At 38.0% G+C, this 24,843-nt stretch overlaps 6 protein-coding genes and 1 long non-coding RNA gene across 8 annotated transcripts in view; 1 reads left to right on the forward strand and 6 right to left on the reverse strand.

Annotated features, from left to right (window-relative positions):
* LOC120431936 (uncharacterized) overlaps window positions 1–3,462 on the reverse strand; it is a 9,786-nt gene extending 6,324 nt beyond the window's left edge. Inside the window, exons 1-2 of one of the 2 annotated variants that reach the window (XM_039586549.2) lie at window positions 3,319–3,462; window positions 2,296–3,257 (exon numbers count right to left, since the gene is read on the reverse strand). In XM_039586549.2, the coding sequence (XP_039442483.1) occupies window positions 2,373–3,257; window positions 3,319–3,339 (906 nt within the window). In that variant the 5' untranslated portion in view covers window positions 3,340–3,462 and the 3' untranslated portion in view covers window positions 2,296–2,372. Of the gene's footprint in view, window positions 1–2,295; window positions 3,258–3,318 lie in introns of those variants that run through there. The other variant, XM_052708070.1, reaches the window with a different exon arrangement.
* Window positions 833–2,201, reverse strand: LOC120422959 (uncharacterized). Its single transcript, XM_039586548.2, has 2 exons — window positions 2,050–2,201; window positions 833–1,991 (listed from the first exon to the last, which is right to left on the reverse strand). The coding sequence occupies exon 2, from the start codon at window positions 1,966–1,968 to the stop codon at window positions 1,000–1,002; it is 969 nt and encodes a 322-aa protein (XP_039442482.1). The 5' UTR covers window positions 1,969–1,991; window positions 2,050–2,201; the 3' UTR covers window positions 833–999.
* A 4,269-nt stretch (window positions 3,463–7,731) lies between the features above and the next one.
* On the reverse strand, window positions 7,732–8,802 carry LOC120422966 (carbonic anhydrase 7-like). Its single transcript, XM_039586554.2, has one exon. It carries the CDS (start codon window positions 8,778–8,780, stop codon window positions 7,755–7,757), a length of 1,026 nt encoding a protein of 341 aa, XP_039442488.1. The 5' UTR covers window positions 8,781–8,802; the 3' UTR covers window positions 7,732–7,754.
* Window positions 8,803–8,848: 46 nt separating this feature from the next.
* On the reverse strand, window positions 8,849–10,831 carry LOC120422950 (uncharacterized). Its single transcript, XM_052707070.1, has 4 exons — window positions 10,727–10,831; window positions 10,366–10,462; window positions 9,201–10,307; window positions 8,849–9,148 (listed from the first exon to the last, which is right to left on the reverse strand). Exons 1-4 carry the CDS (start codon window positions 10,829–10,831, stop codon window positions 8,850–8,852), a joined length of 1,608 nt encoding a protein of 535 aa, XP_052563030.1. The 3' UTR covers window position 8,849.
* Window positions 10,832–10,851: 20 nt separating this feature from the next.
* LOC120422932 (uncharacterized) lies at window positions 10,852–11,663 on the reverse strand. Its single transcript, XM_039586512.2, has 2 exons — window positions 11,648–11,663; window positions 10,852–11,595 (listed from the first exon to the last, which is right to left on the reverse strand). Exons 1-2 carry the CDS (start codon window positions 11,661–11,663, stop codon window positions 11,045–11,047), a joined length of 567 nt encoding a protein of 188 aa, XP_039442446.1. The 3' UTR covers window positions 10,852–11,044.
* Window positions 11,664–15,782: 4,119 nt separating this feature from the next.
* On the forward strand, window positions 15,783–19,355 carry LOC120422933 (mucin-2-like). The gene is made up of 4 exons (XM_052708727.1): window positions 15,783–16,217; window positions 16,275–16,368; window positions 16,422–17,687; window positions 18,735–19,355. Exons 1-4 carry the CDS (start codon window positions 16,080–16,082, stop codon window positions 19,346–19,348), a joined length of 2,112 nt encoding a protein of 703 aa, XP_052564687.1. The 5' UTR covers window positions 15,783–16,079; the 3' UTR covers window positions 19,349–19,355.
* Window positions 19,356–23,584: 4,229 nt separating this feature from the next.
* Window positions 23,585–24,601, reverse strand: LOC120422952 (uncharacterized). The gene is made up of 3 exons (XR_005606189.2): window positions 24,267–24,601; window positions 24,118–24,209; window positions 23,585–24,062 (listed from the first exon to the last, which is right to left on the reverse strand). It is a non-coding gene; the product is annotated as an uncharacterized LOC120422952 (long non-coding RNA).
* Window positions 24,602–24,843: the final 242 nt, after the last annotated feature.

The raw sequence follows: 24,843 nt of genomic DNA on the forward strand, positions 1-24,843 counted from the left end.
AAATAACTTGAGAATAACATTTTTTGTTATTTGAAAATACTAAGCCAATAACATTTTATGTTATTTATAACAAGATTTGTTATTCGTCGTTATGATTTTTTTGTTATTGGATTGTTATTGTAATAACAGACTAATAACATTTTTAGTTATTCTTCGAACAACTCTTTGTTATTATTTTTTGTTATTTTAACAACTAATCCGACCATCCCAATAACAGTTTGAGGTATTCTTCCATAACAAAAAATGTTATTCCCAAGCTGTGTTGGCTTTCAATCAATATCAGACCAATAACAAATTTTGTTATGATAACATAAACTGTTATTGAACCCTTATGCAAAAATGGATTTTGCAAGAATATTCCATAACACTTTCTGTTATTTTAACAGTATTTGTTATTGAAATGGCATGAATTTAGTTATTACCGTCTGTTCGGGTTTGGCCAGTTGTCGCACTTACATCAATTTTCAGGGAGTGACAAGATAGCACGACAAGATTGAAACTACTTTCATATGTAAAGTGACAAAAATGCACGGAGTTTTTTCGGATTTCGTTGAATATCTCAGGATTGAAATCGAATTTTGGGGATCTGTGAAGGTCAAAAGGTGAGGCATTGTGAGCTGCACAAAATGGCGTTCTTAACTCAATTTGGCCCAAAATGCACGTACGACAAGTTAGCACGACGGCGACGAAATGGTAAAAACAAACACAAAAACCCAAAAATGTACGGACCGAAAAAAAAACACTAAACAGAACCGGGCAGTGTTGCCACTCTTCCCCCATTTTACTTTTTGGCAGGATTTATATTGATAAAAATTATTTATTTCTGCTTCTATATTTTCAATACATTTTATCTTACAATGCAAATTGAATCTAATTGAAATAGCCAAAAACGAATTGAACAAATTGGATGTCGAAACATTTGAAGCACAATGAAAACAATTCGAAATGTTTCCTACACGGAAAATAATCAATTCCTAATTTCATGACTAGTTGGCGCAATTACATGTTTAACAACCCGTCGCGTCCCTTTTCAAACAACTCGCGAATGGTGATCTCCCGAATCGCCTCAATGACCTCGTTCAGATCGCGCACTTGTTGCGCATTGTAACGCCCGCTCCTAACAGCACTTCCCAGCGCATCCAAAAACGCCTGTTTCAACCGACGCAGAATGTCTTCGACGCGTGACGTAAGTTCCCCCCTGAAGTCGACGGTGCTAATTTCTTGCAAAAACCTCTCCTGAATTCGGTCGATTTCTCCGCCAAGTCCCCGCCAAACGTTCGCGTACTGCGGCACAAAGTGCGTGTGACCTACGAAGGTACGCAGCGGTTCGAAAATCTCCGGAAACTCAATCTCCACGTACTCGTTGATTCTCACTCGAACCACGTGCGCCGCATGGTGCCCCGGAACGCTACAGCGGCGGTCCTGATGCTCGCTGCACCCTTCGTAGAACACGTTGGCCCGCTGGATGCCCGTTTGATCGGTGACGTACTGGCCGATACCGCCGAGCCGGACGAACCTCGTCAGACGCCGCACAAAGTGATACGCGACGTCCCGGATGTCCTGCACGTCTTCGTTGGTTTCCGACGAGGGATCCGGCTCGTGGCGCGACCGGCGACGAGTTCTGCGCTGGACAGCTGGACTGTTCTGGCGGGAGCGAGCCGCTGTTCGGCTGGAGCTGCTCGTGTTTGATTGTCCGGAGTTGCCGGAATTACCACCATCGGTAGTGCTACCACTAGAAGATTGCTCACCCTGGTTTGCCCTCGCGGCTTGGGCTAGATTCATCATCAGGTCTACCGGGTCTCCACCGAACGCCATATGCTGAAAGAATGCTCTCTCCGGATTGCGTCGCATTTCCTCCGGGTCTGGTCGATTTGCTTCCCGCATTGCAGCGTTTGCAATGGCAGCACCAATGGCTAATCCGGCACCTCCACCTCCGCCACCACAACCTTTACTCGGCTCAGCACCCATTTATTTATCAGCTAAGGTGGGTTCTAAGAAAATGAAAGAAGCGGTAGTACAAATTCTTCACTTCTTGGAAAATGACCTCACCTCTAATTGTATCTGCACTATCACAGCCGGTCACTACTGGCTTATCGCGTATATGCCGGTTGAACACCCACCGTCGATGATGGTTCAGCAGAGAATGGAACTATAAGTAATGCTACTGCTGGCCGTAAGTAGCTGAGCACTGAGACTGAAGCCTCTCTGAGCACGGAGAGATTCGTGCGGAGTATGGGTTATAAAAATAGCCTCATTCATGTGTTGACCAACGGCAAGGGAATCAAACAACGCAAGCATTTTCCGAGAATTTTATTTTGAGTTTAATCGAAATCTTTAACCATTTGTAAATTTGGCAAGTACGACTAATAGTTTTAAATTGATGCGTCAGAGTCTGAATTATGTTGCTCGTTCTTATTCTTATTATCATACCATGATTTGCCCTTCTTGAACAATTCTTCAATGCTGATTTTATTGATGGCTTCTATAACCTCAACTATTTCCATCAATTGAATATTTTTTGGCACGCCTAAACTTTTGAACACTTTTAAGAATTCATCTTTCAGCCGTTGCAACATGACCCGTACTTGAGTGTTCAACGGCTTAGAAAAGTCTATTGTGTTTATTTCTTCTAGGAAATCTTCCTGGATCCGATCAATTCTTCCGCCAACACCATTCCATTCGTTAGCATATCTAGGCATCAAATGGGTGTGCCCTAAAAAGTTCTTCAGCATTTCAAACAACTCAGCATTGCGACTTTTAAGTAATTCTGCGTTGTTAATCCGAACTCTGACCACGTGGGATGCGTGAAAAGCGTGACCCATTCCGCTTTTTTGATCCTGGTATTGGCTTTTTCCAGTGCACAACAATTTATCCCGAGCGATCGACGTTTCCTCTGAAATGTACTGAGCCATAGCTGAGAGTCGAACAAATCGGGTGAGACGTTTTTTAAAGTGGTACATCAGGCTGCGAACTTTTCGCATGTCAGTGGTTTCCGACGATTCGTCCGGGGCAACTGGAGTTTGGTCCCTTTTTGGACGCTTTTGGTTTTCTTCACCATCTTTGTCGGACGGTTTAATTATTTTCTTTGGACTGGTATCTTTAGTATTGTCTTTAGAAGGTTCTGATTTTCCTTTCTGGCTTTCAGAATTTTGACCACTGATAGTTTTATAAGCAACGTAACCACCTACTCCTACGCTTACTACCACAGCTATTCCGAGGCATAAGGGACTACATCCACAGAATAACACAGATAATGTCTAAAATTTATTAATTTATTATTGAATTAAATTATTATCTAAATAAAGATTATTTCATTACCTTTCCAGTGGCAATTTCCATTTTAGTTGTATTCTCTTCTGTTCTGCAGCACGTATAAGGGTTCGTCACTCAATCCACACTGGCGCCTCGATGCCAAATGGCTCACCATATTTATCGGTACCAATACAAAGTAACTTATCTCTGTTTATTCAAACGTTCAACGTACCAAGAAGTATTACGAAAAGCTTATTGCAGAGCAGTTCTTAGAATTCAGCGCTGCTACAATGCTTTGAAGTGAACTTGTAATTTGTGCCATTTCAAAATAACCAAATTTTGTACCCTAATGACGCCTGTCTTCGGTTTGACGAAAGTTGGTGACAAATAACCGTGATAAACAACTTTCGTCAAAACGAAACGAATCCAGTGTTACACCCACACACGGCACTCTTTCGTTAACTGCAAGGCGTGGTGCGAGCGATGATAACTGGCTTTATTTAAAGATTATTGGTCTTACTTACAGCACTCTCAGTTCAAGCTACACCCAAACATTAGCAGCGAAATTTACAAGCAAGTTTGTCAGTGCTGCAAGTTTGTCAGTGTTTTTGGAAACACGACTTTTCGACACATTTCCTCTCATCAAAAATGTTTTTTTAATGAGAACAACTTCGTGTTTATTTTTAAATTGTTGATAAACAAAATTGACCAAAAAATTCACATAATAATGAACAATTTAAAAATTGACGTTGATTTTAGCAAGCAGAAATGTTTGAAATATTATATGTGCCAAAAACGGGATGGCACCGTATGGATATCGAACGAAACAAAATGTCATATAAATTTATTTGTAAAATTGTACATTTTTAATAAAAACTACGGTATTTCTATGATTTATAAAAAAATTTAGCACTTTACAAAACAAGGTATAATTAAATTTCGCTTCGTTTAATGCCCACTTTACACATATTAAAATGTGAGTATTTTTTATATTATATTATTTGATATTTCATGAAAATGTCAGTATTTAACAAATAAAAACATATTTTTTTGAAAATTCGAGTGTTTTATAAAAAAAATCTAATAAAGTGAAAATTTACAAGAAATAACCCTTCATTTGTTTTCAATATTGCAAATGATGAAAATTTAAGTATTTTTGAAAAAAACATTATTTAGTGAAAATTTTAGAATTTTACAAAGAAAAACTGTTAGAAACAGAAAATGCATTCAAAATTTCGCTTCGTTTGATACCCAGATTGGAAATTTCAAAAAAATCGCAAAAAATACGCTTAGCGTAAATTTAAATAGATGTAGCGAAAATGCATACACAAATTTGCTATGTTTGAAACCAATATTGCAAATTATTTAAATTAAAATATTTACGAAAAAAACGGTAATTTTTGAAAATTTGAGTATTTTACAAAAAACTGTTACATAGTGAAAATTCATAGAAAATTAAACTTCTATTGATACTCATTTTGCAAATTTGAATATTTCGAAAAAAAAATGTGTATATTTAGTGATAATGCGAGTTTTTTTTTTTATAAAAAAAACACTAAAATTCATGTTAAATGTCCCGCCGTGTGTTATAAATATTGCAAATCATAAAAATTGTAGTACTTTAGAAAATCACGGAATGTTGTGAAAATTTTAGAATTTTACAAAAAAAACTCTCACAAAGTGAAAATGTATTTAAAAAATTAAAAAACCATGGTGCAAATTTTGAAGATTTGAATATTTTCGCAAAACACGCAATTTTATGAAAGTTTTAGTATTTAACAAAACATATATTGGATGAAGCAAAAATGCATACACAATTTCGCTTCGTTTGATACCCATTTTGCAAATTATGAAAATTTGGGTATTTTTTATAAACATGTTTACATTTTATGAAAATTTGAGTAATTCAATAAAGCAAAAAATCATATAACTTTCCATTTGTTTGATACCCATTTCGAACATTAAAAAAAAATATTTTCAATATATGTTTACGGTGTTTTGTGATTTTTGTTGAGTATTTATTTATTTATTTATATTTATTTGACACTTACTACATTGTACAAATTATATTCTTAGTAAACGCATTGACATTTGGACATGATATGGATAAATAAAGTTAATTTTAGAGTGATTTTAAAAACGAGTTATCGTCCGTTATCGTCGATACGATTATCACGGATAATATCTGATGGACAGATCTGATTTTTCTGAAGCAGTGGCAGACCGGAACTAATATTTGATAAAAGTTGAAAAAGTTAACACATTTTTTCAATTTTCTTATGATTGGGTTCTTCTAAAGTAAATACATAAAAGAACTTGTGTTTTTAAAATATGATTCATGTATCTTGATTTTAAGGATGAAAAACAAAGATAACATTCAAAAATGTGTTTATTTGACTTATTTTAATTTTTGTTTGTTTAAAATTGTATAGATATTGTTTTTGACGACTGAATAAAATACCTTGATGTTTTTAAAAAAAGCAAAAATAAACATTCAATTGCAATTTTTTAAAGTTTTTGATACATTTTTTAACATTTTTAAAATATTTGCAGCGATCCATTTTCAGTATGAATAATTTAATTTTTAATTCTTTATTTAAAAAAAAACTTTACCACTAAAAAGTTGTTCTGGAAAAGTACATTAGTTTTGCTTACTTATTTATTAAAAAAAAGAAAATAGAAAAAAAAACTTCAATTTGAAGTAAATAGTTAAAACTGAAAGAAATAACATTTGTTCTCTTTTTGTAAATGTTAAGACAACAATCCAAGTTTTTTCATAAATTTCTCAATTTTACAAAATGGATAATTTTGTTTTCCTGCACAATTTTTCAGTTTAATATAAATCAATTTTAAAATTATAAGAATTAAATTCAAACATGAAAAATGTTCTTATAATATGTTAAAATTTGATCTCAAGCTTATTTTTAATTCAGGCAATAATTTTATTTATTTAATACTTCATGAACAGCCTAAAGGGCTTGTCATAGAACTATTTTGAAAAGCCGTCGCGGGCCGGATGAAATGGCTTCAGGGGCCGTTGGGCAGGCCTGCGTTAGACGCTAATATTGTGGACGATAATTTTGTATTTTTGGTTTGTATGTATGTCACTTACTTACTCTGTCAAGAAAATTTGACTCAATGGGACACTTGTTTCGTGATTAGAGTTGCTAAAAAATCGAAAATCCTCAGTGAGATTTTGGTTAGGATTTCGGAAAATCGAGTACCGTAAACTGGGGTCAATCGGGACACATGGGGCGAATTGGGACAGCAGTTTTAACCATGTTGGAGCACAATATTTTGATTTTTCTGGTTGGTTTCGGATAGAACAAACTCAGGCCAACAAAATGTGTACATCCATTTCCAAATTTAAAAGCTTTAAGTGGTCTAAAAACTGCTGTCCCTATTCAGACTGTAGTCCCGATTCACCCCAGATTACGGTACAGAGTGTTTATTTGTTTTAATTGCTGTAGTATTTTTTTTTTTGCAATCGGCTAAACAAATTAAGGAGCTTAGCTCGTAGTATTATAAAAATAAGAAAATTTGCTCTTTTTAACATCAACTTTCGATTTGATTGTCTTAGAGTTAATGATGTTAACAAATAATTTAAAATCATTTAATCTAGAGTTTTATTTTAAACATAGGCAAATCAATAATTGATAAGTTATTAAGTTACCTTAAAAAAAGAGCCAATTTCATCAAAAAATTAAATAATATTACAAACAATTGAGTGGTTGCATTCTCAATCACGTTGACACGGGATCGCACGCGAATCGTTTCGGGTTTTCCACGTTTAATTCTCGGAAATTTGCGTTGCTTCAGCGCCAGAGTAACACTACTGCCGGCATTTCTCTAGTAGGTGAGAAGAGTAAAAGTGAGAGAGTGACCAACACCACAATAGTTGGCACTGTAGTAGTACTAGCGAGAGGTTTGTTTACTAACGAATCGAGCCAATATGAATTGAGAGAAGAAATTATTCTTGAACTTGACCTTCACGAATGAGAGAGGAAAAGGGTGAGTGAAGAATGCGAGAGTGAATCAGATGTTGGTAAGTACAAGTGTGGGTGTGTGAATGTGCGTTTTTCTGAATGATTTTTGGCACCCGTCCAAATGAGATAATTCAACGTAGGGGATGTAGGAGACCACATGTATGGCAGATTGAGGATTTGGTCTTTTAACTTGTTGATTTTCATTACATTATGTGACAAGTTATTTTGAAAACATTTGTTGAAGAGTTGGAGGTGTTGAAGACATTCTGGACGGGATCTACAAAATTACCAAAAAATAATAATAACATGAGTTCACCGGTCACAATTTTGTTCTATTTTGGATTAAAAATTGTCAGAAAGCTATAAGAATTTGAAGCAAGAGTTGAAGAATAAGGTATTGAACCAAATTCAAAAATCGGAATCTTTTCGAAGTTAGTGATTAGTGCTAGTAATTAATCATTTTTTATTTAAACTCAGTAATTTTATGAACGTTCAACAGCAAAGCAATATTACCACCTATATCTGCCCCTCAAAATCCTCGCTCCCCTCACCCTCCCTCTTCTTCTCCATCTCTTCCCTTAGCAGCCTCACAAACTCTTGACATCCTCCGGGCGCTCCAACCTCGATCTGCATCCGGTCAACCAGCCAGCGTTGATCGGGCCGATACTTGGGATGGGGCAGCACCGACAGCGTCGAGTTGCAGTACGGAGTCGGTGGATTCACGTGGAACAGGTGGCGCTCCCCAAGTGGGGCCACCTCGGGCGGTGCCTCCCGCTGAATGACGCGTAGTCGTTGGTCCAGCAGCACCCGGAACTGCACCAGCTGGTCAAAGTCGATGCACTCCTGGGTGCGGGAGATGAGCCACAGGATTGGATGACTGCGGGACTCGGCCTTGGTTGATCCATAGTACAGAAAGTAGTCGTCGGTGAAGGTGTGGAACAGGTCGACGATCGGGAAGGGGGTTGGTTTGAAGCGGGTGTCCGGGAAGGTGATTTCTTTTAAATTTGTGAGGACTGGATCGAGAAACTTGTTCGGGGAGGACTTTAGGTTGAAGAAGTAGACCAGAGAGAGGACTCCACCGATGTTCTGGAGCGCCTCTTCTTGGGTTTCGTACTCATCGCTGAAGTGAACCACGTGTAACTCTAGGGGAAGGAACGCTCCGTCGATGGTGTGTTCGCTTCCGTCGACGGCTGAGTTGCCCCAGTGGAAGTGCAGCTGGGAGAACACGTAACGACCCTCGAGGGAGCCACCGGTAAGATAGGGACGGACATCGTTGGGCCACTTGGCGCTGAGGATCACGGTTTCACCGGTGTTGGTCATCTTGATTTTGGAAGGGATATCTTCGTAGTGATGCCATTGCAGCTTCGGAAGTTCAATTCTTTCCGCGTGGATGATGTTGATATCGATGGGTGAGGGTAGCTGGGACTCTTTGGCTGCCAGGGATGCAATCAGGTTACATGGTTCGAGATCGATTTTGGATCCACTAACTGGGGATTGTGGTTTCGGAGAAAGAGATTCGCTGGAGGATGTGACGTCTGACATTCTTGCTGTTAGAGATATTACTGAAAGGCCTTCTAAGATCATGCTTTTATTTACAATTTGATACGGAAATCATTGATCTACAGCATCAAACTCTTCCTGAGATTCGTGAGTTCTTTCGACAATCTCCGCAATCCAGCTGCCATCTTCGTTCGTACTGAGCACATGCATCGGGACAATTTTCTGGCCGTTTTTGGAGTCGCTTTCAAGGTTTGTCAGTCCCAACATCTCCGCTAGTGATTTTGACACATACACCGTTGGCGTTAGACCCAGATATCCAAAGGTATCCTTTGAACAATCTAAATGCCCGCAGGGGATTCGAGGGACATTCTCCGGAATATCATACAAATATGGTAAATAGTAGCTGGGAACTAATGAAAATGGTTTAAAATATTGACTTCTCATTAAAAGAATCATACTAACCTCGTCCAATGTTGGTATCAAGACCCAAATCTGTTCCCCCTAGCAAACCTTCAACTAAACCGCCAACGACCGGAGTCAGAATTCCTGGTGGATCTGGTTGACTGGGATTCTCTGATTGTTCTGACGATCCTCCACCTAATAGTCCTCCCAATAATCCATCATCTTGAGGTACGGTATCATCCTGATTCGGTTGCTCACTTTCGCCTGGTTGATCGATATTCAGATCCAATTCCAGATCCGTACCCCCAAGCAGGCCATCCACAAGACCTCCAACCACAGGGGTCAGAGCTCCCTGTTGATCAATTTGATCATCTGCAGTGTCGGATTGTCCATCCTGACTACCTTCTTGCGGTTGATCCAAGTTCAAATCTAGCTCAAGATCCGTTCCACCAAGCAATCCGTCCACAAGCCCTCCAACCACGGGAGTGAGGGCACCTTGCTGATCGGGTTCGCCACCTTCATCGGGATTTCCAGACTGTCCCGATGATCCACCACCAAGTAATCCTCCAAGCACTCCACCAACCAAGGGTAAATCTTGTTCTGGTTGATTTCCATCGCTCGACTGATCGCTTTCACTAGGTTGATCGAGGTTCAAATCCAGATCAAGATCGGTTCCTCCCAGCAAACCCTCCACGAGACTTCCAGCAGCACCGTCTTGCTCTGGTTTCCCGCTAGGGGGAGGACTTTCTTCGTCAAGTCCGGTAATTGTTCCATTCAGAATGATCGTGATCGGAGGTCGTGCCGTGATCTGCGGTCGCGTCGGTCTCCTCGTAGTTGTCGTAACAGGTCTCGTTGGTCGCGATAGCGAGTGTTCACAACCCCGTGCCGAAAACAAGCTACTCCACGGTCGATACTCAGTCCGAATGATGCTGTCCCGATCGTCGTCGTATGTTTCGGGGTCTGAATTCCTAGCAGACACATACAGCTTGACGGGACGGCTGGGTCGGACCACCCGGTAGCCGCGAATATCTGAGACGTAGTGCGTGACTCTAAGCCGGCCGGAGTTCTCGACGTAGCCGTAACATCCGACGGTTACACCGTCCGAGCCGCGGTTCTCGTGGTGAAACTGGCCGGTTTCATTCGTTACGTAGCCGTAGTCGTAGGTTCCTGAAGGGTGTGAGTTTGTATAGATGATGTTTTTAAACATAGTTTTGAGTACATTTACCAGCTATTGGGTTGAAATTGAAGAACTGCACTTTGGCTCCCTGATGCTTTTGACCTTTAACATTCGCGTAGACAGTAGAGATGCAGAATATCACTAGCTACGACGAAAAGATAAATTTATTTGATTTCTCTAATATTAAAACGCTCAAAACATACCAATTTGATTACATTTAATTCGGATAACATTGCTGACAAACTAGAAGACCTGCAACTAGTTCAAGGACTCTTGACAAACTGCAAAATTTTCCCTCAGAAAAAATCTATTTAAAGAAGATTCAATCCATGTCCTGATATCGCCAACAACCTCATCATTTACGCCCTCCCAGGGTTTAGTCAACTTCTAATCCCGTCCGGTTCTGTACGATGAAACCAATCATCAGGCAATTAAATTGCCGGCTAAATCCCTTACGCATGACGACGCCGAACTGGACCATGGAAGACAACGAGAATATTGCGTTCACGCTCATTGTCGTATAACGGCTCTGACGTACAAGCATGAAAAAATGGATCTCAACAGGTCGTTGATATCTGCTACCATGCAAATCGTGTTGATAGATGTTAATTCCTTTTGCTGATATGGCGTAAGTAGTCCAGTTAAAGGCCATTCGTTGACCTTGTGTGATAGTCAGAAAAGAAACCACTTCTCGAACTCATATTGTACAGTTTATTAATTACTCGTTTCATGCGGAACTTACAGTGCTCGCAACACTCGTTGAATTATTATCAACGGCAGCGGCAGTCCCAGTACTAACCGGAGTTGTAACGCTAACCGGTGGAACTGTAAGCATAACAGCTGGAGTGGTAGCAACTCCCGCAGCCGCACCGGAAGCACTCCCAACACTCCCGGTCAACCCTCCCAACGTTCCGTTGACCAGTCCCGTTACGGTGTCCGTAATGGCACCCACCACCGGCGTAATACTTTCCAGCAATCCCCCAAGAATATCGCTTTGCGTTGTCTTCCTCTCGCCACACCCGGCAGGCATCGACAGCTCCTCCCAATCGCGAACTTCCTTGCGAAACCTCCGCGAATTTGGAAGCCTGATGAAAATGACCGCTGGCCTTGTGGGTTGAACCACACGATAGCCGCGGGAATCGGCCAGATAGTGGGTCGCGTGAAGCTTTCCTTGGGGATCCACGTGACCGTAACATCCGTAGGTTACGCCGTCCAGAGCGCGGTTTTCGTGGTGGAAGTGACCATTTGGGCCGATATCGTAGCCGAAGGAGTATGTTTCTGCAAAATTTTGGTTTGAAAAATCTGCGGAAAGATACCTTTACGAACTAACCTTCAATGGGACTCATCTCAAAAAATGTGTCGTTGAGGTTCGTCTGGTCAGCTACAATTTCAGCGATCCATAAAATAAAAACAGCTACACAAAATTTACAACTCGTCATAATTTATAAAATTCTGTTTTCCTTCTTTTTAAATTATCGCTAGTTGAGAAACAGTCTCAACAACTCGAAATCGATTGAATCACTGCTAATAAGTGATACTGGATTTCGCTATTTAAATAAGTCATGTTGGAATAAAAAACTAAACTGTCAAAACTAATTTGGAGGATAATTTTCGTAATTTGTAATTATGTCGAGTGCAAGACATTCTGAGCTACTTTAACTTTAGTACTGCTGCATTAATCCTTTTTAGGTGATTAAATTGAAATGTTAATTGCAATGAAATCAGATCAACGTCAGAGGAAATTGGGTTTTAAAAGTTGGATTTTAATCACTAAATTGAACCTTATATGTGCCTGGTACAAAAATGAGCTTATATTAAATTGATTTGAAATTATTTGTTTGAAACCTATTCCTCAGCTTCTATATCATACAATTTTCTGTGTAGCGTTTCTGAAATGATATAAAATCATCACCATCTTTATCGTCATTTTAATTACAAATTGATCATGTCTGCGTTCTCTTTTCAATTTTGATTTTTTTCTTTTTCCATCATTTATTTGTGCAGTTAGTTTTTTATTTGTTTCGGTTTGTTTTTTTCAGTTTGTTGTTTTAATTAATGTTGTTTAAATTTGCTTTTAATAGAACTGTAATTTTTTTAAATTTGACTTTTGATTAAAATTTGTGTTTTGAAAATTAACAGGATATCTCCAATTTGTTTACTTTTCCATCGTTCATTCTCTTATTTTTATTTTGGAAAATGATGTTTTCGTTAAAAGATCTAAAATCGATCCATAACGACTTTGTTTAAATTTTAATTTGAAATTTCAATTGCGTCTTCAATAAACGAAATCTTAGATCTTTATTTTTCTTTATCTTTTTTTTTATTTTTTATTCATTTGTTAAATAGTTTGTTGGTAAAAAATCATTGTTGGGTTTTTAGATTTGCTGTTTTATTTATTATCTTAGGCTGATTCGATTCTCCTTTTTCAGCTTTTCGATTTTGATTGATTTTATTTTGAATTTTTGGATTAGTTTTTCATTATTTAGCTTCTAAGTTATTTCAACAGATTTTTCTTTATAAATCATCCCAAACTTACTTTAACTGTCATAGTTATGACATAAGATCTTAAAAAAAATAATTTGAATTCGACTGTTTTTTAATTGTTCAACTTTTGTATGAGTATTTTTTTTTATAAATTAATAAGTAATTGTTAAAAGTTGGCAATTCCAGTTTAGACATAAGCTATATTATATAATTCAAAAACAGATCAAATTCCGTAAAATTGCACTTTAATATTAAAAAGATTTCAACCTTGTTGGGGCCGAAAAACAAATTGTGTCTCCCTTAAGGACCCCATGCACTTAGCTTGGCACACGACCCGAAAGTTCGATTCTCTCGCTCTCTGCACTGTGCGCACGGCCCCAAGAGGTTCTCGATCATTCGCCTATTGTCCCCATTGTATCCCCATTGTTTTGTATAGATCCCCGTGCCTATAAAACCCCATCCCGACCAATGTAACGGCCTCTTTCCCAATAAACACTCGACCTGATCGGTATCCAACCGGAAGTAAGTAGTCTTTTTCATACAGTCCACTTGCCCTTCCTTAACTGGACTGGGCCCGAAGAGGTGTCTGGCGTAGACAAACCTCATCTCAAGTAAACCGTTCAGAACATTCAAACATGGTCATAGAACAGGATTCGTTTTTATCGGAATATCTTTATTAATTAATTAATTTATTTATTTGCTTGAATGTTTTGAACGGCTTACTTGAGATGAGGTTGAAATCTTATACATATTAAAGTACAATTTAACGGAATTTGATCTGTTTTGGATTGATGTCATATTCTGTCGAAACTGATATCGCTTAGTTTCTAAATTTAGCTATCGTTTTTTGGAGTATTTTTTTAAGATACAAAAACTGTTTTTGATATTTAGAAGTTTTTGAATACCTCTGACCTAAAGTGGTTAAAAACCTCCAAAAAACAAAATGATAAGATTTTGCCTAAAACTGAAATTTTTTAGGTACTTTTTTCTTGACCCTCTCCGATTTCAAGGAAATTATGTAGACATGTTATCCTACACATTTGTAAGCCATTTTGGTGTATATGGAGCCAGTTTCGTTCGATAATGACATTTGAGAAGGGCGTAAGTGTTTTCAATATTTTTGTATTATCGCTGTATCTCGAAGCCGTTGCATCGTATCTAAAAGTGGTCAAACCAAACTTGTTGGAAATTTGACGGGCTTTCCGGAAAATATACACTGAAAGAAAAAAACAAGCCACTTTTATGAGATTTTTTGATTTTCAAATTTAAAAATCAGATTAAGGTGAGCCAACGGTTTTTTTTTTTTCATTCAATTTTTTTGTGAGAATAGCTTAATTGTTACAAAAAGACTCATGAAAAATGTAGGATGGGGCAACTCACAAAAAAAATCAAAAATCATTTACTGAAACTATTTTTTTAAGTGCTCTAAACGTCAAAAAATTCAAAAACCTAATACGGGAATCGATTCTCCAGACAATTTTACATAAAAATCTCTGTTGAGTCGCGGGGGATGTCCTGAACCGGGCACCGGTTCTGTCAGTGGAGTGATTAAAAGAAAACTTCATTCTTTTCCACTCGCTACAAAACTAAAGTTTATTTATTAATAAATAACACTAATAGTTCACAAAAATTACAAAACTTACATCTTTGGTGTTTTTTACAGCTGAATTCTTCAGCTGCGCCCGTGCTCCCGCTTACTCAAATTGTTTTGATCTAATTTTCTTTATTTCTAAGCGACAGCACGGGCACCAGTCAAACAATCACAAAACACTGACACTGACGCAGAACAAGGGGCTGCTTCGGACGCGCTCCGTCGCAACAATCTCCATATTGACCGCTGCCGTAAGTATAATCCTTGTGAAGTTACAGCGGTTTTAAAAATAAAAATGTTGAAAAAATTGGTGTTTTATGGGTTTTGGCAATTTTTATATGACAGACTTGGTTTTTCAGTCTCGAAAATATTTTTACCGGAAAGCTCGTCCCTGTATCTCGAAGCCGTTGCATCGTATCAAAAAAAAGGTCAAAAGTTTGCCTTTGACAGCTTTTTAATTTGACTCGTTTTAGTATTTACGTAAGCTTATTTTCTATCCAGGTTTCTACCACACTGAAAAAAATATTCTATTTCCAGATATAATAAATGTAATTAAACTTATATATGTAAGCCCATACATTCAATGGAAATGCTGTCAGAAGCAAACTTATGGGAAATTGGACAAGTTTTCAAATCAAGTCTGTCATATAGAAATTACCAAAAACCACCAAAAACCTATTTTTTCAACATTTTTATTTTTAAAACCGCTGTATCTTTACAAAGATTGGACATAGGATTATTGTCAATATGGAGACTTTTATGTAAAATTGTCTGGCAAATCGATTCGCATTATCAGTTTTTAAAACTTTTGACACTTAAAAAAACAGTTTTGGTAAATGATTTTTTTTTTTTTAGGAGGACAGAGACATACCATCCTGCATTTTTCGTGAGTCTTTTTGCAACATCTTAGGCTATTTCCTCAAAAATTTTGAACGAAAAAAAAATCGTGACATCACCTTAAAATTTAACTTTTGAACTTAAAATCAAAAAATCTCATTGAAGAGGCGTGTATTTTTATTTCAGTGTAATTTTTTTTTTTCAGAAAGCCCGTCCAATTTCCTACAAGTTTGTCTTTGACCACTTTTTGATACAATGTAACGGTTTTGAGATACAGTAATTTTTTAATTACAAAATACAAAAAAATTTAAATAACGTACGCCCTACTCAAATGTTATTTCGGGTACAATTGGCTCCATATACACAAAAATGTCTTATATAGGCTTACAATAACATGTCTACAAAGTTTCATTGAAATCGGAGAGGTCGGGTACAAAAGTACCAGAAAAATTTCCGGTTTGAGTTGGAATTGCTCTTCTATAAATTTTTGATTACCTATTTTATTATTGATTCGGGTAAAAATATCAATAAGATTTTGTGTGGAAATATTTGTAATATCTTCACATTGTTTCAATTCTTTGGAAAACAATGGAATACTTCCAAAGAGCTAGCAATCAATTCACACCTGTCAGCAGCCGAGTTCTATCATCATCCGAACAGACGTTGATCCTTGTTAATCTTATGAGCGTGACTTCAGGATTATCATTTCTCTCTTCAACTCCACTGTACTTGCTGGTTATAGCGGGGGAATTAAGAGCAATTAAAATTATACCATGCTGTTCGTTGCTTTTTGCGACCATTCTAGACTTCAGCATAGTTTTGATTTAAAAGAAGCTTCTTATGCTTGGAAATGTTTCAGTTTAATGGCAACATCCAATGCAGTTGGATCGCTATATTTGTGACTAATAGTGATCATTGTGTGAGTTTAAGTGATCTCAGGAATAAAATTTGTAAATGTTCAATGTTACGAATAGTAGCTATAATTACGGTAATTTTTGTGAAGTAAATAAATTGCTCAAGTATTGTGAAAACACGACATTTGCAGATATTCAACGCCCAACTTGATCTCATATTTGGAAAAGATGTTTCGGAACGCAGCACAACAGAACAATCCTACTATCAGCTAAATCCTTTTCAAAGTGAGATTTGTGTAACATTTTTACAAGACTCGAATCTAATAACTTTTTATTAGACAGCTACCACTATGGCTACGAGGTGGGCCCTGACGGTCACTTTCACCACGAGCGTCGTGGCCAGGACGGGGTTACGTACGGATGCTACGGCCACGTGGATCCCAACGGGAAGCTTCACGTGACGCACTACGTAGCCGATTCACGTGGTTACCGGGTGGTTGAGCCGAACAAACCGGTGCTGATTTATCTGGACGATGAACCGGATTGGGATGGTTACGGCTCTGGGCAGCGCGAGACGGTGCGACCTTGGACGGCGATATTCTTGCCAAGGGGTTGTGGCAGATATGGTTCTGGTGAGGGTACTGATCCACCGGAGCTTATTTACCGTCCTCCGGGGGTTGTGAGTACTACCGTGAGACCGGCTTCGAGTACGACGAGAAGAACTACCACGACGACGAGCAGACCACCTTGGACAACAAGACCTTCAAACTCGACACCGGTTATTTTGACACCAGATCCTCCAGTGCAGAGTACTTCGAGACCTAGTAGACCACCAACTCAAGCGTCAACGACTCGAAGACCTATTAGTACTCTATCAACTACTAAATATCCCACCACCACCAGGAATCCTTCAACAACAACTAGGCGTTCTACCACGTCTTCTTCGTACACGACAGGATATCCAATGACTTCTACCGCTCGTCCCAAGCCTACGGTGAATCCCACCACTTCTACGAGCTATCCAATTACCACAACGGTACGACCTGCGTGGACTTCTACAACCCGGAAGACTACAACGACGTACAGAACAAGCAGTACAACAACGCGACGACCCGAAACAACGATACCTACTGACACGACACCAGTTATTTTGACGCCTGATCCTCCATTGTTTAGTACAACAAGACCTAGCAGACCTCCAACATATTCTACCACCACAACGCGAAGACCGGTGACAACAACTGTTGATCCTGCTAGTACAACTAGATATCCTACAAGTACAAGTAAAAGGCCTCCGTCTACGACCAGGTATCCTGCTAGTACTACAAGACATCCTGTTACGAACTATCCAACATCAACTACAACCAGATCTACAACAAGGCTTCCGACAACAACAACGAAAAAGCCACCTCACACTACACATTATCCTTCCTCAACAACAAGACGCCCGATGACCTCTTCCTCAAAACCAACTCATACCCCAAGCCAAACCATGAAACCTCCAGTATTCGTTACCTCAACTGTTTCACCAAGACCTTCGTCGACTAGGACTACCACGAAGCGACCAGTTACGGCTTCTTCTCCGCTACCTCCAACGACAACTGGTGAGTATTGTAGCTGTCCCAAGAAGTTCTCCAGCTACACACTAAGAAAAATTCGTGTAATATTCCGTCTTATTTGATGCACATAACTGGAGCGTCAAAAAAGACGTAAAATTACATCAGATTGTAAAATTACACGACATTACAAACTATCCATGACAGTGTAATTTTACATGTATCGGTAGCAATGATGATGTAAGCTGCAAAACCTTTTTTTTAAGATAGTCTCAAGAATAAATCAAAATTTGGTTGTTTGAATGATTTTATTAGGTTTTCACGGTTATTCACACTTCCACATTTATCTAGTCACCAATTTAACGATTAGCACATAAACACTGATTCTTCCTCTTCCTGCTTGTTTCTTTCACCACCTTCAATTGGATTCTGCCACAACCATCACACTTCTTCAATTTTTGCTGCTCCTTCCTTCTACATTTTATGTATTCTGGGTCACTTTCTTGAAGCAGCAGCCGATTTTAGTTGGCAGCTAAGAACATCGAATGTTTGGTGTCCCCGGCAGCAATTCCGCGGCTGTTCTTCCAAATAAAAACTGCAACTTGAACTGCAACAAAAAGTAACAAACAAATTACACTTTTCGTTGGGATCCGACCGCGAACATTAAAACTTACCTCTGTCAGCGTTTTAATTGTGCCATCCAGGCCTAGTTGTGGTAGATTCCAAGCATTTTTTCGGTCCCTCAGCGAAAAAAAATATTCTCGTTGCCAAACATCAACAACGATTTGACATTTCAACACCAGGCGCGTGAAAAATAACACGTGGCATTACATTATATTTGATGTAACGTTACATCTTAAAACACGCTCCAGTTATGTGCATCAAATATAATGTAAAATTAGGTCAAAATAGATTTATTATCACATCAGAAGTTGTGCTTCACATTTCCAATAGAAATTTTGACATTTTGTGTCAAATAGAATGTAAATTCACATCATAATCTCGTTTACATGATTTTATGTTACGTCGAATAAGGAATTCCGTTAAGTGTAATAATCGTTATTATTTAGTGTGTAAATGACATTATCATTTCAGAAGATTCCACTGGACTACATCTCAATCTGACAATTCCCAAGCCAACCAATCGACCCGGAACGGGACCATCACCAACTCCCATCCCAACTCAACCGGGAACTCCCCCGCGCTGTCCGTCACCACCGGTGTACTACTTCGTCCCGTACCAACACCCAGCCCCACCCGGAGTGCCGTCCTTCCCCTGCGACAACTGCACCTCCAACCGAGGCTACCTCGGACTAGCCCCCGTAATCTACATCCCGAACGAACTTGCCCCTCAGTACGGATTGAAGCCGATCCGCCGCAACGCCATTATCAACATCAACACCAAACCGACGACGACCCGGAAGCCTCCTGTGACCACAACGGCCAAACCAACCACTGGGAATCAGTGTCCGTCACCAAAAGTGTACTATTACGTGCCGTATCCGTACTCGGCACCGGCTAGTGTTCCGTCACTGTCGTGTGACGGATGCAGGTCCAACCGTGGCTATCTTGGGCTAGCGCCGGTCATTTACGTGCCAAGCGAGCTGGCACCACTGCTCGGGTTGGATCCGGATGGGAGGAGACTGTCTGGGGGTGGGTTGATTTTGGAAGGATTGCCGATTAATTTGAATGATCATATAAGTACATGAATGTAATCTGCGCCATAAAACCGTAATACAATTAAACTAATTTATTTATGACTTGTTTTCTCTTTAGTATAAGGCCGTTGCAAATATTTTTCAAAGATAATGTTGCCACCCCTTTCTAAAACTGGCCAAAAACAAGCGGGTAATAACAAAAACAAAAACAAAAACAAAAACAAAAACAAAAACAAAAACAAAAACAAAAACAAAAACAAAAACAAAAACAAAAACAAAAACAAAAACAAAAACAAAAACAAAAACAAAAACAAAAACAAAAACAAAAACAAAAACAAAAACAAAAACAAAAACAAAAACAAAAACAAAAACAAAAACAAAAACAAAAACAAAAACAAAAACAAAAACAAAAACAAACACAAAAACAAAAACAAAAACAAAAACAAAAACAAAAACAAAAACAAAAACAAAAACAAAAACAAAAACAAAAACAAAAACAAAAACAAAAACAAAAACAAAAACAAAAACAAAAACAAAAACAAAAACAAAACAAAAAACAAAAACAAAAACAAAAACAAAAACAAAAACAAAAACAAAAACAAAAACAAAAACAAAAACAAAAACAAAAACAAAAACAAAAACAAAAACAAAAACAAAAACAAAAACAAAAACAAAAACAAAAACAAAACAAAAAACAAAAACAAAAACAAAAACAAAAACAAAAACAAAAACAAAAACAAAAACAAAAACAAAAACAAAAACAAAAACAAAAACAAAAACAAAAACAAAAACAAAAACAAAAACAAAAACAAAAACAAAAACAAAAACAAAAACAAAAACAAAAACAAAAACAAAAACAAAAACAAAAACAAAAACAAAAACAAAAACAAAAACAAAAACAAAAACAAAAACAAAAACAAAAACAAAAACAAAAACAAAAACAAAAACAAAAACAAAAACAAAAACAAAAACAAAAACAAAAACAAAAACAAAAACAAAAACAAAAACAAAAACAAAAACAAAAACAAAAACAAAAACAAAAACAAAAACAAAAACAAAAACAAAAACAAAAACAAAAACAAAAACAAAAACAAAAACAAAAACAAAAACAAAAACAAAAACAAAAACAAAAACAAAAACAAAAACAAAAACAAAAACAAAAACAAAAACAAAAACAAAAACAAAAACAAAAACAAAAACAAAACAAAAACAAAAACAAAAACAAAAACAAAAACAAAAACAAAAACAAAAACAAAAACAAAAACAAAAACAAAAACAAAAACAAAAACAAAAACAAAAACAAAAACAAAAACAAAAACAAAAACAAAAACAAAAACAAAAACAAAAACAAAAACAAAAACAAAAACAAAAACAAAAACAAAAACAAAAACAAAAACAAAAACAAAAACAAAAACAAAAACAAAAACAAAAACAAAAACCAAAACAAAAACAAAAACAAAAACAAAAACAAAAACAAAAACAAAAACAAAAACAAAAACAAAAACAAAAACAAAAACAAAAACAAAAACAAAAACAAAAACAAAAACAAAAACAAAAACAAAAACAAAAACAAAAACAAAAACAAAAACAGTTGATATTTGCAGAGAACTTATTTTCTAACGGGGCTAAGTTTGATGAACCTCACTGGGTCGCCACAAATGTTTACAAACAAATCGCCACTCATTTTTATCATCTTTTTCCTAACGTTTGCCTGCCGCTTCGTCTCGTTGCATCAACGCGACGCGACGCTTTTCTTGCAGGTGGGAAAACCCGGGGAAAAATTTACGCGTCGATCTGATTTTCGTTCACTCAAAGGGGCGGGAAATTCCTTCACCAAACAGAGCAAAGCAAAAATCATGTGGCGCAATTTGTCACCTCGCCGTCACTCTGCTGGTAAATAGGTTAAACGCAAATTGTTTTCGATAAACACACAATTTAATTACAATGTCTTTGGGTTTTAACCGTTCAGACGAAGACAGTGCTGAGATACTTGCTTGAAAAAACGTGCAGTGGTAATGCTACAGGCATAACCATCATGACGAAGAACTTCGGACACAAAAGTTAATGATTTTTTTTATAGTTTTATTATTTGCGTTTCTTGGCCACAAAATCAATCACGAAACGGTTATTTCTTAAGATCTATTTATTTCTGCTCTAAGATCTTATGGTATTTCTGCTCTAAGATCTTATGGTATTTTGACGTTGGATAACGTCTAAAGTTTTGAAACGCTTCACAGCTAATCGTAATGTCAAGATTTTCGTGCCAGTTGATTTGAAATCATTTCATCAATTAAACTTTTGGCATCGAACAATTTTTTAGAAATATTTTGAAATAATAAAAAGCCATTATCAGGACTCCAATTCATTACAGAGAGCCAGTCTGAACCATGTGTTAAAGATTTTCTTTGCGTCACAACAAATTTGAATCACATTAAACGATTTATTCCCACACATTACAATACTTTTTTCTCGTATTGACGTTTCTACGGCGTTCTCTCTGCCTTCCTACGGCATTCGCCACCTAGATTTCTTCGTTCCACGAGATCCCAAAACAAAAATCTATTTCATTTGCGTACTTAAATCACTCTCGACAGTCTACGAGGAAGGGACGACACAGCGGCAACAAAGATAGTTGAAGGCGGAGAAGCATCGCGGCGAAGGGGCAGACCGAACCTGGAAGGGTTCAACGTTGTCCGCGATGGGGAAATGTTCTGGCAAGGCTCTTGCCAGCCATCGGCGACAGCCAAGTAAATTTCAACAGCAAGCATTAAAAAGCCCTTTTTAGGGCTCAAATTGATTACAAAAGAGTTATTCTCAATTTCAATAATTTCGCAATTATCGATTTATTACCCCCAGCGATTTATTACTCATATTGTCAAAAAGTTCAAGATGGTATGTCAGAGACATAACCGAAAGAAATGAATGAGTTTTTGGATTGCTAGTGAAATCTGGGATAAGATTATTGTATTTTGTTTCATAGATTTGTCGGCAAAATTGTCCTAAATGTTCCCCCAAGGTGAACTTTCCATGAGGGCACCGACAACTCCAGGTTGTGGCCACTACTGTCGAAATGGCCATTTGCAGGTTCAATATCAAAACAATGAATTTTGATACCCATATTGCAACAACCCGTATGTTTCGGTTAATGTTACCCTGGGCCCAAGAGGAACCTGCTTTGAGGGCACCGGCCACTCCAGGTTGTGGCCGATACTGTCGAAATGTCTATTTTAGTTCAGTATCAAAAACCATGAATTTTGATACCCATATTGCCACAACTCGTATGGTTCTGTAAATGTCCCCCGGGCCCCGGGAGAACCTGCTTCGAGGACACCAGCCAGTACAGGTTGTGGCCACTACTGCCGAAATGCCATTTTCATGTTCAGTATCAAAAACCATGAATTTTGATACCCATATTGCTAAAACTCGTATGGTTCTGTAAAAGGCCCTCCGGGCCCCGGGGGAACCTTCTTTGAAGGCACCGGCCACTCCAGGTTTTAGCCACCACTGCCGAAATGGCCATTATTATGTTCAGTATCAAAAACCATGAATTTTGATACCCATATTGCCAAAACTCATATGGTTCTGTAAAAGGCCCTCCGGGCCCCGGGGGAACCTTCTTTGAGGGCACCGGTTTTAGCCACCACTGCCGAAATGGCCATTTTTATGTTCAGTATCAAAAACCATGAATTTTGATACCCATATTGCCACAACTCATATGGTTCTGCAAATGTCCCCCCAGGCCCCGGGGGAACCTTCTTTGAGATCACCGGCCACTCCAGGTTTTGGCCACCACTGTCGAAATGGCCATTTTCATGTTCAGTATCAAAAACCATAAATTTTGATACCCATATTGCCAAAACTCGTATGGTTCTGCCCCGGGGGAACCTTCTTTGAGGGCACCGGCCACTCCAGGTTTTGGCCACCACTGGCGTAAACAAAATCTTTGAACGAATTGGGGGAAGCTTCCTGGCTGACCCCGCTGTGCATCCCGGGGCCGTGACTAATTACACGAGCTCGTAGTAGATTCGTTGTACTAACCCATACAACAGGGCTACAACAATTTTCACACAGTCTACTAGGTTAAACGATTTTACTCCACTGCCTAAAAGTTGCCTCCGCTGGCGGTTTTGCTCGTCCCCGGGTGTATCTGTAGTTGGTCGCAGTCTTTGATGGCCTTTTCAGGTGACGAATTTAGATACATCAATCGAACATCCGTGGAAGGGAAACTCGACGCATCGAACCCAATCAGCGTGTACCATGAAACGGGAGTGTGTACACGCAGAAAAATCCGATTGTGAATCTGGCAAAATGTTGGGCGTAGCCCACAAACATGTTTGTCATCTCAGGGCCGGCTAACATGTTTGCCAAATTCAACCTAACATGTTTGTGGGTTCGACAAACGAGATTGTTGTCATCAAAGCGAAGGATGTTTGTAATCCCAATAATCATTTTTATTAAATTGACAAACATGATTGTTGGTGTAATAAACGTTCCAGGTTGGTTTGAAAATCAAGATTGTAGTTCCAATAAATTATTCGTGTGAATTTTCTACAACTCCTTGATGTTTTCTTTTGTTTAACGATCAAAACAAGGTTTTGCATATTTTCTATATTTTTAGTCAAACCTTCTGTGTACAAAATATAAATTCCGTTGCATTGTAGCTATCGCCGCTTGTTGCTACACTGCTCTCTAGCTATAGTACATTCCGCCATCAGCTCCGGATCATCCGCGTGAAGCATTGCTTTTGTTTCCAACTTCAGAATCCCTGTGAATAAATTTAGTATTATTTATTTTGGAAAATAGAAAACCCTTTTTGTTACCTGGTTGATCTGCCCACCCATCTGTAGAGAGATTCCAAAAATCATGTTCCAGCCAATCGATGATTTGAAATGCCTCAAAGACCACAAGTTTTCTGCAAAGGTTAAGCGATGTCTTCAAATAAGTTTACCCAAAAATAATTGATACCTACCGATATTTTTTTCAAATTTAACCCTTAATCAATTCCACTCTGTAAATTATAAGCTTCGATTCATGACTGCGAGATTAATAATTATACAAAGAATTTCCGATCTTTTTAATGTTTATTTTTGGCTTCGCCATCTTGAAAGCAGAATAGAGATTTCAAGAGATGTTACACTATAAATTTTGTCTACACGTTTATGAAAAGAAACTGACAAATGCTAAACCAGTTTGTCAAACGGAATAACATCATGGTTGTTTTGCTAAAATACGTTTATTGAACCGATATAATACGTTTGTTAAGCCAATAAACAGGATAGTAGGATTCAATAAACCTGTTTGTAAATTCAAACTCACAACATTTGTGTGCGTGTATGTATGGTGTGTCATTCTACGGCATTCGCACACAATTTGCCCTCTTCGGTGCTGCTCTCCGATTCTCTCTCTCTCTCTCTAGAAAATAAAGGTAATTTTTCAGAAGAAATCCTTCTCCGGAAGAGAGAATTTGGGGCTCTCTCTCTCCCTGCTGCTGCTGCTTCACCCGTCTGCGGCTCAGATATTATGAGCCGACCCGACTTGTTCAGCAT

Source organism: Culex pipiens, chromosome 2 (genome assembly GCF_016801865.2).
Source record: "Culex pipiens pallens isolate TS chromosome 2, TS_CPP_V2, whole genome shotgun sequence".
Classification (NCBI taxonomy): Eukaryota; Metazoa; Arthropoda; class Insecta; order Diptera; family Culicidae; genus Culex; species Culex pipiens.

Bases quoted from the DNA above. Each gene is read 5' to 3' on its own strand.
- LOC120422950 (XM_052707070.1), bottom strand. From the start codon at position 10,831: ATGAGCGTGAACGCAATATTCTCGTTGTCTTCCATGGTCCAGTTCGGC. The intron at 10,463-10,726 runs GTACAGAACCGG...TTTTCGTCGTAG, and splicing joins GCCTGATGATTGGTTTCATC to CTAGTGATATTCTGCATCTC. The intron at 10,308-10,365 runs GTAAATGTACTC...CACACCCTTCAG, and splicing joins CAATTTCAACCCAATAGCTG to GAACCTACGACTACGGCTAC.
- LOC120422933 (XM_052708727.1), top strand. From the start codon at position 16,080: ATGTTTCAGTTTAATGGCAACATCCAATGCAGTTGGATCGCTATATTT. The intron at 16,369-16,421 runs GTGAGATTTGTG...ACTTTTTATTAG, and splicing joins TCAGCTAAATCCTTTTCAAA to ACAGCTACCACTATGGCTAC. The intron at 17,688-18,734 runs GTGAGTATTGTA...TTATCATTTCAG, and splicing joins GCTACCTCCAACGACAACTG to AAGATTCCACTGGACTACAT.
- LOC120422959 (XM_039586548.2), bottom strand. From the start codon at position 1,968: ATGGGTGCTGAGCCGAGTAAAGGTTGTGGTGGCGGAGGTGGAGGTGCC.
- LOC120422966 (XM_039586554.2), bottom strand. From the start codon at position 8,780: ATGTCAGACGTCACATCCTCCAGCGAATCTCTTTCTCCGAAACCACAA.